General features: G+C 43.7%; 1 protein-coding gene across 1 annotated transcript in view; it reads right to left on the minus strand.

The window, feature by feature from the left end:
* The window catches only part of LOC306940285 (CD209 antigen-like protein A), a gene marked incomplete at its 5' end in the record, with an annotated part of 342,118 nt that continues 326,992 nt past the window's right edge, over nucleotides 1–15,126 (minus strand). The window contains 2 exons of the mRNA XM_079525307.1: nucleotides 1–172; nucleotides 597–706. Of these exons, the coding sequence (XP_079381433.1) occupies nucleotides 46–172; nucleotides 597–706 (237 nt within the window). The 3' untranslated portion in view covers nucleotides 1–45. The remainder of the gene's footprint in view (nucleotides 173–596; nucleotides 707–15,126) is intronic.

Below are 15,126 nucleotides of genomic sequence, written 5' to 3' on the forward strand. Positions count from 1 at the left end.
ATCAGGTGCTGCACATACACAACTATTACTAGTTAATGCATAACTCTAGAAAACTATTTCACAAATCCAATAGGTTGTTGACCGACATGCAGCGTCGCCCCATCCTCCATTATCCAACGCAGCACAGTCTTCTCCTCCTCCACGGTCATTAGGCTGACCAGGGTCCCAGTACCTGTAGAAGGAGAAACATTAATACATTACAATACCTTCACAACAAGGATTTCATCTGAATGTTTAGGTTTTTTTTAATCATGACTTCAAATTATATTACATTATATATTTACGTACAAATGAACTGGACAATGAAATAGACAACGGATACAGAGTAACTGTTGTATTATAGCCTTTGATTCCATTTAGAAATAAATATGAAGAGGAAATAATGTGAAATGTAGTTTGCTGAAAATAAATGTAGTTAAAATGTTTTATTTAACCCATTCTGGACGGGAACCCCTCTTGGGGTTCTGTACAGTATGTACAGTATTAAATAAATGTGATGCTGCTATATAAATATTTGTTTTTCAGAAAACTTAGGTCAGTATTTAGAAGGCGTTTTTAGAATCGGCCTCAGTAGAATAATGAAGGTAAAGTCTTACGTTGTGGTCAGTGGTGTTCCATCCACCCACTTCCACACTCCTTCTGTCTCGCTGTCGGTCAGTCCAAACCACACAAACTTGTCTCTGCCAACGAGTCCGCCAACAAAGTCCTGGACAGACAAGCAGCTGGTTACTGAAGTACAATCTGTACAATACTAGATGTGTGTCTCAACTAGATGGAGTAGGTTACAGCATGCACGCACGCACACACACACACACACACACACACACACACACACACACACACACACACACACACACACACACACACACACACACACACACACACACACACACACACACACACACACACACACACACACACACACTGCACCTGCTTCTCTCTGCTCTTTATGGTCATCAGGTCAGATTGTCTGGCTGTACAGAATGCTCTGCTGTCATCCCAGTTCTTCTTCTCAGTAGAGTAGTAGTAACACACACCATCACCAAATGTAAATCCATGTGATTCTAACAACAAAATATAATGTTAGACACTGTTTTTAATGTGATCAGATTAATGACAAATGCTGAACAACATGATATAAGAATGTATAAAAACAGTGATGTCTCACTGACCACAATGAATCCTCTTCAGTTCGGTCAGGTTGTCATGTCTGGTCAGTAACTCATCATAACTGGTCTTCCACTGGTCTCTCTGTTTAGTCAGGTCCAAATCTGCAAGAAGGAAAATCAACAAACTGATTAGGTTTACATCCAACTTTATTGCATTTGACAATGAGACAAATAGAGGTGTCCGGTTGGCACAGGGTTGAAGTTCTAGCGTTTGTCATTGTAAAATATCTATGTGTCCACAAGGACAGACAGTTAACAGACAGGACCAGGTCCTAAAGGTCCACACGCAGTCATTTATTTTGGTGTTGTCGGACAAATGTCTATAATTTGGGCGGTATTATGCTCTGCGTCAATCCACTCCTAAAGGTCATGTTGTGACTTATTGCACGCACGCACGCACGCATGCACGCACACACTCACTCACACTCACACCTCTGTTTGTTCAGAGGATTGGAAGCATGGTGTGTGTGTGTGTGTGTGTGTGTGTGTGTGTGTGTGTGTGTGTGTGTGTGTGTGTGTGTGTGTGTGTGTGTGTGTGTGCGTGTGTGTGTGTGTGTGTGTGTGTGTGTGTGTGTGCGTGCGTGCGCCGCTGTACAGCAAAAAACTGTGGGGAGGAGCCAGGTATGAACGCACACACGCAAGCACACATTCATCCACAGATACACACCAAATCCTAATCAGACTTTGTATTGAACTGTACTTTTCTGTGCTCTTTTTGGCAAACTGTTAAAGTATTCAATCAATCAATCAATCAATCAATCAATCAATCAAACTATTCCTGACTCAAATATGAGACATAAAGATACAGTAGTGTTTATAAAATGCTACTCACTGAGTATGACCAGGACAATGATGCCAGCCAATAGGAGCAGCCCCACACACGCTGCAACAGCTTTGAAGACATTCTTCTTAAATCCTGAATGTAAACATCAGACACATTTTCACTATTATTGTATACATTAAGGCAGAGCACATGTATTGTGTTGCTCATATGATTGCATGTGAATAAAAGCGAATTCCATTAAACACATCCAATAAAGCATTGACAAGAGAGGCTCTGTGATGTGGCTGCACCAAGAGAGGCTCTGTGATGTGGCTGCACCAAGAGAGGCTCTGTGATGTGGCTGCACCAAGAGAGGCTCTGTGATGTGGCTGCACCAAGAGAGGCTCTGTGATGTGGCTGCACCAAGAGAGGCTCTGTGATGTGGCTGCACCAAGAGAGGCTCTGTGATGTGGCTGCACCAAGAGAGGCTCTGTGATGTGGCTGCACCAAGAGAGGCTCTGTGATGTGGCTGCACCAAGAGAGGCTCTGTGATGTGGCTGCACCAAGAGAGGCTCTGTGATGTGGCTGCACCAAGAGAGGCTCTGTGATGTGGCTGCACCAAGAGAGGCTCTGTGATGTGGCTGCACCAAGAGAGGCTCTGTGATGTGGCTGCACCAAGAGAGGCTCTGTGATGTGGCTGCACCAAGAGAGGCTCTGTGATGTGGCTGCACCAAGAGAGGCTCTGTGATGTGGCTGCGCCGACAACTGCTATTGCGTAAGATTGATAGATGTGTTACTTAAATCATTGTATTATTATTATTATTATTATTATTATTATTATTATTAGTAGTAGTAGTAGTAGTAGTAGTAGTATTCTTTGTTTTTACCTCCATGCTGTGCTGTGTTCCCAGGGTCAGAACCTCAGAGGTTTTCGTAGACGGTTAGTTCTATACCTCCATGCCGTGCTGTGTTCTCAGGGACAGAAACACTGAGGGTTTCATAAGTGTCGTCGGTCGGTTCTGGTGTGGTGTAGATGTCTTCAGACATTTTAGGTTGAGTTCAGTTGAATTTCTGAGTTGAATTGAGTTGAGTTGAGTTTCTGAGTTGAATTGACTCCAGTTGAGGTGTACACGTCTTCAGATATTGTAGTGGGTTTTCAGACTGCTCTCCTTATATAGCTTGATGGAACACATGTCACAAGAGAGGAAGTTTGAGAGAGGATGAGGATGTGGTGAAATTGCACTGCTTCCAGCCAATCAGGTGGATTGACCCATAATATGTGAGAAAGAGTCTTACTGTCCGAATCAAGGGAGAGACACACGCATTGACCCTCTTCACATGCACGTACGCAACTGTCGCAACACATCATATTTCTCAGGGGGGGGGGGGGGGGACGATGACAACACATCCATCAAAGCTGTGTTTAGACACAAGTCAGGTGTCTTGAATGCAGCTCAGTAAGGGGCATATGTCGACCCCGCCCGCTCACCTCCGCCCCACCCCCTCCTGGTGCTGCGGCCATCTTGGAAACTAAACACAATATAAACAGTGGGAGAAGGGTGGGCTCGAGAAAGGCCCTTATTCATTTTCTTAATAGAACCCTTACGCCACCTTTACAAAGCTCTCAAACGGTGCTCAGTGACAGAACCTTCAGGGTTACAGTACAGTTAGTAAAGTGCTGACCACAACCAACATGGTACACAGTAGGGGTTGCACTAACTATTATTATTATTAATTTACTTAGGTCTTCCATCACCAATGATCCATACAACACTAACTAGTCACGTTTAACACATTTTGGGCGGGAACCCGTGTTTTAAGCATTATGTTATAATTTAGCTATTGAAAAATAGCAGATCTACAAGCTCATAGCACGGCACCGAGTGCCGCGCTACGAGCTTGTAGGTTTGCTACTTTTGAAAAATCGTTAAATGTGCCTCAAATCTTTGAGTACAGTATATATAGTTTTTTAACTCAAATCTTTGCTTCTGGGAGGAGGGTCCCTCGGACAACATTATGTTCAGATGGGGGTCGGCGGCCGATTACATATAATCTTTGGGGTCCTTGACATGAAATATTGAGCACCACTGATATAGAAACGTTTTTCAGAAAATTGTCATGATTTAGAATACATTTTTTAAATTTCAATGTCAGGCCTTTAAAACGGTATGTAGGACGTCCCCCCCCCCCCCCCCCCCCCCCCCACCCCCCCCCCCCCCCCCCCCCCCCCCCCCCCCCCCTCTGCCCTCGGATGATTTACATTTCAGCTCCAAGACATGTTTTTGTACCGACGGGTTTAAACAAGCGTTTCTCAGTGCAACCTCTAGTATACAGTAATGAGTAAGAAGCAAAAGATTAGTTCAAAATTAGGGTGAAAATTTGAGTACCTTCATTCATTCATAAATGGAATAATAATAATAATAATGACGACAATCCCAACAAGAATAATCATCATAACACAAACCAGCCCAAGTTTCCCCAGTGTTTGATCAAGGCAATCAATCCCAGCCCTCTGCAACCCACTTGAACCCCCCCCCCTCCTCCCAATCAATCCCAGCCCTCTGCAACTCAGCAGCAAGCCCCCCCCCCCCCCCCTCCTCCCTTTTTCCCCTCACTGTATATGTTTCTTTTCCCTTTTTACCTCCTTTATGATGAATTCCTGTTCTGTTCTTTGACTACCGGTATATAGAAGTGTCTATTTGTACGTTTCTAAATGTTTTGATGAATTGAACAAGGTGGGCCCTCTTGTAAACAAGTGTAATGCTTAATTGGGTCGTCCACTCACAGTTAACAGTCTTTGTATTGAGTTTGTGCTTGAAATGTACTGTAATTCTGCAAACTGTTAATAAATATTTCAATCAATCAATCAATCAAAGATACTAGAGTGTGTGTGGCGAGTGTGTGTGTGTGTGTGTGTGTGTGTGTGGGGGGGGGGGGGGGGCAAACACTGTCTTTTAAAGTGAACGTGTATGCTGGCACTGGGAACTGGGGTTTATGCTAACAGCTAGCGGTAGAGATAAAAAAGTCCCAACTATAGTCATTTGAATTTCATACTTTACCAGATTTGAACCTGGGCAGGAAGGCTATTTCTCAGCAGAATGTTTAAGCATTCCTAAATGATTCTTCCTTGTATTGTTTCATTCTCATGATGTGAAAGAAAGCCCTTCAGAAAGACCTAGTTGAACTCAAGGGTCAATGACCTTTATAGTTTATTGTGTGAGAGAGAGAATAGAGAAGTTGGCCTTATTGAGAAGTAAAATAGAGAAGTTGTCATAGTGGCATTATTGAGAAAGAGTCTTACTGTCCGAATCAAGGGAGAGACACACGCATTGACCCTCTTCACATGCACGTACGCAGCTGTCGCAACACATCATATTTCTCAGGGGGGGGGGGGGGGGACGATGACAACACATCCATCAAAGCTGTGTTCAGACACAAGTCAGGTGTCTTGAATGCAGCTCAGTAAGGGGCATATGTCGACCCCGCCCGCTCACCTCCGCCCCACCCCCTCCTGGTGCTGCGGCCATCTTGGAAACTAAACACAATATGAACAGTGGGAGAAGGGTGGGCTCGAGAAAGGCCCTTATTCATTTTCTTAATAGAACCCTTACGCCACCTTTACAAAGCTCTCAAACGGTGCTCAGTGACAGAACCTTCAGGGTTACAGTACAGTTAGTAAAGTGCTGACCACAACCAACATGGTACACAGTAGGGGTTGCACTAACTATTATTATTATTAATTTACTTAGGTCTTCCATCACCAATGATCCATACGACACTAACTAGTCACGTTTAACACATTTTGGGCGGGAACCCGTGTTTTAAGCATTATGTTATAATTTAGCTATTGAAAAATAGCAGATCTACAAGCTCATAGCACGGCACCGAGTGCCGCGCTACGAGCTTGTAGGTCTGCTACTTTTGAAAAATCGTTAAATGTGCCTCAAATCTTTGAGTACAGTATATATAGTTTTTTAACTCAAATCTTTGCTTCTGGGGCGGCCGATTACATATAATCTTTGGGGTCCTTGACATGAAATATTGAGCACCACTGATATAGAAACGTTTTTCACAAAATTGTTATGATTTAAAATACATTTTTTAAATTCCAATGTCAGGCCTTTAAAACCGTATGTAGGACGTCCAACATACTATTTTTTTTTTATATATCATTTTTATCCCACGATTTTTGTAACCCATCTTTTCACCCCTGTGTCAATTATCTAATGTGGCAGCGGTGGCCGAACGGATAGCGGCGCGGTCTAGATACCGGAAGGTTCCCAGTTCGAATCAGCCGTCCGACACGTTAAAATTACCACCGCTGAAATGCCCTTGAACAAGGCATCAACCACTACGATGAAATGTGTTCTATGAGCAGGGCCTGGCTGGAAACAAGTTCTTGAGCTTAGCCCAGATACCCTGGGTAAATATAGATTTCATTTAATTTCATTTCATTTCATTTCATCCTGGGCTCTACACACCCTCCGCCACCCTGGGGAGAGCAACGGACTTGAACCCCCCCTCACCGCCCACCCTTTTTCCCCCTAACTGTATGTTTCTTTTCCATTTTTACCTCCTTTATGATGAATTCCTGTTCTGTTCTTTGACTACCGGTATATAGAAGTGTCTATTTGTACGTCTCTAAATGTTTTGATGAATTGAACAAGGTGGGCCCTCTTGTAAACAAGTGTAATGCTTAATTGGGTCGTCCACTCACAGTTAACAGTCTTTGTATTGAGTTTGTGCTTGAAATGTACTGTAATTCTGCAAACTGTTAATAAATATTTCAATCAATCAATCAATCAATCAATCAAAGATACTAGAGTGTGTGTGGCGAGTGTGTGTGTGTGTGTGTGTGTGTGTGTGTGGGGGGGGGGGGGCAAACACTGTATTTTAAAGTGAACGTGTATGCTGGCACTGGGAACTGGGGTTTATGCTAACAGCTAGCGGTAGAGACAAAGAAGTCCCAACTATAGTAATTTGAATTTCATACTTTACCAGATTTGAACCTGGGCAGGAAGGCTATTTCTCAGCAGAATGTTTAAGCATTCCTAAATGATTCTTCCTTGTATTGTTTCATTCTCATGATGTGAAAGAAAGCCCTTCAGAAAGACCTAGTTGAACTCAAGGGTCAATGACCTTTATAGTTTATTGTGTGAGAGAGAGAATAGAGAAGTTGGCCTTATTGAGAAGTAAAATAGAGAAGTTGTCATAGTGGCATTATTGAGAAAGAGTCTTACTGTCCGAATCAAGGGAGAGACACACGCATTGACCCTCTTCACATGCACGTACGCAACTGTCGCAACACATCATATTTCTCAGGGGGGGGGGGGGACGATGACAACACATCCATCAAAGCTGTGTTCAGACACAAGTCAGGTGTCTTGAATGCAGCTCAGTAAGGGCATATGTCGACCCCGCCCGCTCACCTCCGCCCCACCCCCTCCTGGTGCTGCGGCCATCTTGGAAACTAAACACAATATAAACAGTGGGAGAAGGGTGGGCTCGAGAAAGGCCCTTATTCATTTTCTTAATAGAACCCTTACGCCACCTTTACAAAGCTCTCAAACGGTGCTCAGTGACAGAACCTTCAGGGTTACAGTACAGTTAGTAAAGTGCTGACCACAACCAACATGGTACACAGTAGGGGTTGCACTAACTATTATTATTATTAATTTACTTAGGTCTTCCATCACCAATGATCCATACGACACTAACTAGTCACGTTTAACACATTTTGGGCGGGAACCCGTGTTTTAAGCATTATGTTATAATTTAGCTATTGAAAAATAGCAGATCTACAAGCTCATAGCACGGCACCGAGTGCCGCGCTACGAGCTTGTAGGTTTGCTACTTTTGAAAAATCGTTAAATGTGCCTCAAATCTTTGAGTACAGTATATATAGTTTTTTAACTCAAATCTTTGCTTCTGGGAGGAGGGTCCCTGGGACAACATATGTTCAGATGGGGGTCGGCGGCCGATTACATATAATCTTTGGGGTCCTTGACATGAAATATTGAGCACCACTGATATAGAAACGTTTTTCAGAAAATTGTCATGATTTAGATTTTTTAAATTTCAATGTCAGGCCTTTAAAACCGTATGTAGGACGTCCCCCCCCCCCCCCCCTCTCTGCCCTCGGATGATTTACATTTCAGCTCCAAGACATGTTTTTGTACCGACGGCCGGGTTTAAACAAGCGTTTCTCAGTGCAACCTCTAGTATACAGTAATGAGTAAGAAGCAAAAGATTAGTTCAAAATTAGGGTGAAAATTTGAGTACCTTCATTCATTCATAAATGGAATAATAATAATAATAATGACGACAATCCCAACAACAATAATCATCATAACACAAACCAGCCCAAGTTTCCCCAGTGTTTGATCAAGGCAATCAATCCCAGCCCTCTGCAACCCACTTGAACCCCCCCAACCCCCCCTCCTCCCTTTTTCCCCTCACTGTATATGTTTCTTTTCCCTTTTTACCTCCTTTATGATGAATTCCTGTTCTGTTCTTTGACTACCGGTATATAGAAGTGTCTATTTGTACGTTTCTAAATGTTTTGATGAATTGAACAAGGTGGGCCCTCTTGTAAACAAGTGTAATGCTTAATTGGGTCGTCCACTCACAGTTAACAGTCTTTGTATTGAGTTTGTGCTTGAAATGTACTGTAATTCTGCAAACTGTTAATAAATATTTCAATCAATCAATCAATCAAAGATACTAGAGTGTGTGTGGCGAGTGTGTGTGTGGGGGGGGGGGGGGGCAAATACTGTCTTTTAAAGTGAACGTGTATGCTGGCACTGGGAACTGGGGTTTATGCTAACAGCTAGCGGTAGAGATAAAGAAGTCCCAACTATAGTCATTTGAATTTCATACTTTACCAGATTTGAACCTGGGCAGGAAGGCTATTTCTCAGCAGAATATTTAAGCATTCCTAAATGATTCTTCCTTGTATTGTTTCATTCTCATGATGTGAAAGAAAGGCTGTTTTAATTATTGTATTAAATTCTTTGAAGAGTCTCTTTTCACACTTTTATACTAAGACAATGTATTGGACTGTAGGCTGTCGGGGTCAAGGTCGGGGTCAAGGTCGGGGTCAGGGTCAAGGCAGTTTGTATAAGTGCTGACCCTCTGAAGGACAGCTCTGCACCAGGTAGAACCCTTCAGAAAGACCTAGTTGAACTTAAAGGGTCAATGACCTTTATAGTTTATTGTGTGAGAGAGAGAATAGAGAAGTTGGCCTTATTGAGAAGTAAAATAGAGAAGTTGGCATAGTGGCATTATTGAGAAAGAGTCTTACTGTCAGAATCAAGGGAGAGACAGGAACCCACAGAGGGGGAGCCATCTTAACTGGATAGTGTAATTGACAACAGGTGGTCTCAGTGTGGTAGGTTTGTATTTTATAATAGCATTTAAAATAGTTCAACTGTTGGATTGAGGAGAGTGTAAATGTATCAAACAGCAGAACAGCTACAGTACATCTGCTCAACATGATACAAGAATGAATAAAAACAGTGACGTCTCACTGACCACAAAGAATCCTCTTCAGTTCGGTCCGGTTGTCATGTCTGCTCTGTAACTCATCATAACTAGTCTCAGTAGTCTGACACTGGTCTCTCTGTCATGTCGTTAAGTCTGGTCAGTAACTGGCCTCTCTGTTCAGTCATGGTGTTAAGTCTGGTCAGTAACTGGCCTCTCTGGTCAGTCATGTTGTTAAGTCTGGTCAGTAACTGGCCTCTCTGGTCAGTCGTGGTGTTAAGTCTGGTCTCAAACTTGTCCAAATGGTCAGTCAGTTCGGTCAGGTTGTCATGTCTGCTCTGTAACTCATCATAACTAGTCTGACACTGGTCTCTCTGTTCAGTCATGTCGTTAAGTCTGGTCAGTAACTGGCCTCTCTGGTCAGTCATGGTGTTAAGTCTGGTCAGTAACTGGCCTCTCTGGTCAGTCATGGTGTTAAGTCTGGTCAGTAACTGGCCTCTCTGTTCAGTCATGTTGTCAGAGTACACAACGCAGCATGTTGTCAGAGTACACAACGCAGCATGTTGTCAGCATGTTGTCAGAGTACACAACGCAGCATGTTGTCAGCATGTTGTCAGAGTACACAACGCAGCATGTTGTCAGCATGTTGTCAGAGTACACAACGCAGCATGTTGTCAGCATGTTGTCAGAGTACACAACGCAGCATGTTGTCAGAGTACACAACGCAGCATGTTGTCAGAGTACACAACGCAGCATGTTGTCAGCATGTTGTCAGAGTACACAACGCAGCATGTTGTCAGCATGTTGTCAGAGTACACAACGCAGCATGTTGTCAGCATGTTGTCAGAGTACACAACGCAGCATGTTGTCAGCATGTTGTCAGAGTACACAACGCAGCATGTTGTCAGAGTACACAACGCAGCATGTTGTCAGAGTACACAACGCAGCATGTTGTCAGAGTACACAACGCAGCATGTTGTCAGAGTACACAACGCAGCATGTTGTCAGAGTACACAACGCAGCATGTTGTCAGAGTACACAACGCAGCATGTTGTCAGAGTACACAACGCAGCATGTTGTCAGAGTACACAACGCAGCATGTTGTCAGAGTACACAACGCAGCATGTTGTCAGACAGGGCTGCCAAGTCTCACGCTTTGAGAGTGAGAGTCACGCAATTTGACCTTTTACCACGCACCACGCCACACCTCTCATTTCTCACGCACGCACAATACGCACGCCGAGGGGGGCATAAAATGTGCCAAAAAAGCCAAGCCGGCTATCATAATAACAATTTTCTCCGCGCGCCCATGTGTGCGTCCTCACAAACGGCAAAAATAGCCGATCTGCAGGAGATCATGCAGCGCTGTTATATGCAGTAGAAGGGTAACCAGGCAGTGGACCACCAAATCGTCAGCAGGGTCCCTGACTGTGACGCATGGAAATGAGCCATGCAGAGTTTAACATCGCATCGAAATATTTTTCATGGAAGACAATATAGCCTCCACAAGTTACAACGTAAGTGAGTAAGTCACAAGTGACTATCTCTCTTCTATACTGGTGTGTGGCGTGACTGGCGTATCTTGCGTGATATGAGGAACGGTGCCAGTAGCCTACGCACATTATAGGGACAAAGTCGTGTGTGTGTGTGTGAAGGGGGAGGGGCCGCATCGCAACTTGTCGTTATAGTTCTGTTCAGAGAGGGGGTGGGGGGGGGAGAGAGAGAGAGAGAGAGAGACCACAGATGTGTGGGCATGGGGAAATTAAAAATAAGGCATTTTCCCAAATTCCAGTTTTCTGACTTTTTATTTCACAACATATTCCCCAATTTCCACTGAGATTATGGGGTGAATGAATGTGGCCAGACCCATCTTCTCTTTCTGTCATAGTGACATTGTCCTGCATCAGATCATGTCCAAATCAGGTTCTCCAATCTCCAGTAGCCTCTTCAGTTTTTTGAAGATTTTTTTGAGTGGTGCAACCACTCCCTTACGGAGCTATGTGTGTGGCTGGCTGGGTCTGAGCACTATGTGTGTGGATTGCTGGCTGGCTGGGTCTGAGCACTATGTGTGTGGCTTGCTGGCTGGCTGGCTGGGTCTGAGCACTATGTGTGTGTGGATTGCTGGCTGGCTGGCTGGGTCTGAGCACTAGTCCATGAGCCAGACCCCCCTAATTTGCGCGTTAATTACGAAATGGGTGGGCAAATTCTTGTTTGAATTTTTGACTAGCTGTACTTGTCTACTTCACATTTTTGTATGATAACAATCGCAGACTAGCAGCTTAGTGGTAGTTATCATGCATTGAGTACATGCACCCCTATATTGCCACATGCAAATTGTGACAACAAATATATGATCAACTTTTGAACCTTACTTTGTGCAGAGACCAATGAAACCACTTTTCTGCATAATTCAAATATGGGGAATTGATTGGAATGGTTATTTTACTTCCACAAAACTTCCATATATGCTTAAATGGGCTTTTAATGCAGTATTTTGCACACACATCTAAGAAATTTAAAATAAGGCTTGCAAATATCCCCATTTTGGAAGTGTGTGCTAAGAACCAACATGTTCCTAATGGCTATAGAGAACTGCTCACCATTCTAAGCTTTAATATGAGTGGTAACATGTGTTTGTACGTTTTGTAACTCTAGAGATACAATCAGAAACACTATTATAGTGTGATAACACGAGCCAGGGCCATAGCTATAGAATCAAATCGGTGGGCAAAGCTGGTGTGATTTTTTTGACTTGTTGTGCATCTCTACTTCACAGTTTGGCATGATAACCATTGCAGACACATAGCTTAGTGGTCGTTATCATGCATTGAATATGTGGCCCCCTATATTACCACACACATTCTTACAAAAATATATGATAAACGTTTGAGCCATTATTGTGTAGAGACCTATAATCACACCTTTCTGCATAATTCAAGTATGGGTAATTGACTGGAATAGTCATTTTACTTATTCAATACTTTCATATATGCTTAAAACTCGACACCAGGCTGGCTGAAGAAGTTCCTCATGCAGAAGACCCCAACACGTTGTAGTGTCTGGCCCTTAGACTTATTGACAGTCATGCCGAAGCAGGGTCTCACTGGAAACTGGTGGGGCAGAGTGAATGGATAGATGATGTTGGTTGGACACAGGGTGATGCGTGGCCGTGGACTGAGAGTGCATCCCGCATTGACACCAACCACAGATCTTGCAGCTTTAGGCGTGCATCTCGTGCTTTGTCTGACTCAGCTCTCTATGCACGTTGTTGTGCGTCACGCATCCGGTTGCAGTATAGGCTCGGGTACCTTTGGGCATATTGGCATGTAAAAAAGGTGATCTGTAACTGCCATCTATTAGCCAATTCATCGTTCTGTTGAGCTGGTCAAGTCATGGTGATGTCAGCGGTATCACCTTTTATGCCCATCTTTGTCAGGCATGCCCAAATATGGGGTCTATGCAGATGTCAGAAGTCGGTGGGACGAACCCGTATTTAGGCATGCCCAAATATGGAGTTGCAGAGGCAGAGGCCTTGTGATGTCAGCTGTGGCCCGGGCAGAGGCCTTTTGTGGCGGTTCTGGACAATCATGGGTCCGACCAACTCAACACCGGGCACTGCACTCCCTGTGGGGGTGTAGAACGCGTGTGTCGAATTTGAAGTAGGTGGGGAGAACGGTTTTGGTGTTACATGTATTACAGACGTACAGCTGTACAGACACAGAGACTTTGCATTTATAGTTAGATGATACATTGGCTACTATATGGACATTGAATATTCCCTCATTTAAAACCTTTGATTTTGACATGTTAACAAAATGAAATAAGAATGTTGACTCTGTCAATACAATATTCAATTGACAGTCATGCAAAATCAGGCATATTTTCCTATATAATGCCTAATTTGCATATTTAAATATACAATTTCAGAAAACTTGTAATACAATAAATCATTGTTTTCATGTAATTAATCAACTATAGGCCGTGTTGGGACCCCAGAAAAAGTGCCTAGAAAATGAATTTCGTTCCTGCGTCATGGGCACTACTCATTCAATGCATTTTTTCAAATCAACCTGGGGACCACTATTGTGTTGGGTGGGGATATGGGCTAAGATTAGTGCTTTTGTAACTTAACACTTGCTATGCATCCCATGTGTATACAACATCCCACTGTTTCTCAACCGTTGACTACTACTGGTAAAATGTCCTAATAATAATGACTCAACCAGACAATCCGGTGCACTTCCCCTTTCTTGAGATTCTAACTCCCTTTTTCTGTTGAATTTCTTGAACTCCAACTTGTCAGTAAATGACTACATGGATGGACTCATCATAGGTCACCAGGTCATTCAGTGCACTTCCCCTTTCTTGAGATTCTAACTCCCTTTTTCTGTTGAATTTCTTGAACTCCAACTTGTCAGTAAATGACATGGATGGACTCATCATAGGTCACCAGGTCATTCAGTTCACGGTTTCTCAACTAGTGGAAAGAACATTTAAAAAATCAACAAATCCTACATTACTAAATGCATGGTCAGGGACCACATGCAATACCTCCACGGACCACCAGTGGTCCACGGACCACCTGTTGAAAACCCATGGTCTACTAGATGGACGTGTGTATGCACGTACAGAGATTTTGTGCATTAATTATTTAATACTCCTATCTGTATCAATATGAATGTGTATATTAGAGTGTTCTAGATAGATGTAATCATACATCAGAGCATTTCAATGTGGCCTACTAGGGAAGTTTCATGGTGATCACTAGTTCTTAAGTTTTTTCATCCTATTCACATGTATATAGGTGAAAATAACAAAATGTGTGATAAATATGAAAAAGCTGCTCCTGTGGAAGTGTTATCATATATTAATTTACTTATATTGACCTTCTCAACAATTTAATATAGGTATGGTTTTGCCCACTCATTTCGTAATGAAAACTTGTCTGGCTGGCTGGCTGGGTCTGAGCACTATGTGTGTGGCTTGCTGGCTGGCTGGCTGGCTGGGTCTGAGCACTATGTGTGTGGCTTGCTGGCTGGCTGGCTGGCTGGGTCTGAGCACTATGTGTGTGGCTTGCTGGCTGGCTGGCTGGCTGGGTCTGAGCACTATGTGTGTGGCTTGCTGGCTGGCTGGCTGGCTGGGTCTGAGCACTATGTGTGTGGCTTGCTGGCTGGCTGGCTGGGTCTGAGCACTATGTGTGTGGCTTGCTGGCTGGCTGGCTGGCTGGGTCTGAGCACGAAAACAGCGTGGTGGTTTTTCACCACCTGTGCGCAACCAAACGCAAACACAAACACAAACACACATGCACATATTAACTGTATATATGATGATTTCGGGTGTGCCAGTACAGTACAGTACAGTACAGTACAGTACAGTACAGTACAGTACAGTACAGTACAGTACAGTACAGTACAGTACAGTACAGTACAGTAGTGGGTCATTTCTCTACCGTTTCGGACGCGGGGTGGCTCGCAGGAACCGGCCCGGCACCCTGGGCTCTATCCTGTGGGTCTGACCCCCCCCCCCCCCCCCCGGGGACCCCCACACGGAGTTGCACCACTCTAGGGTGGGATGTCTGTATTCCTCTAAAATTGACCTTTTTTAACATTGATTTAGAGTCTAAATCAATGTTAAAAAAGGCCAAATCGACATTAAAAAAGGCCAATTTTTTCCGCCGAACACATTAAGACACTAAGGTCTCACTCTTGGCAT

This window comes from Electrona antarctica, assembly GCF_951216825.1.
Source record: "Electrona antarctica genome assembly, chromosome: 16".
NCBI classification, from domain to species: domain Eukaryota; kingdom Metazoa; phylum Chordata; class Actinopteri; order Myctophiformes; family Myctophidae; genus Electrona; species Electrona antarctica.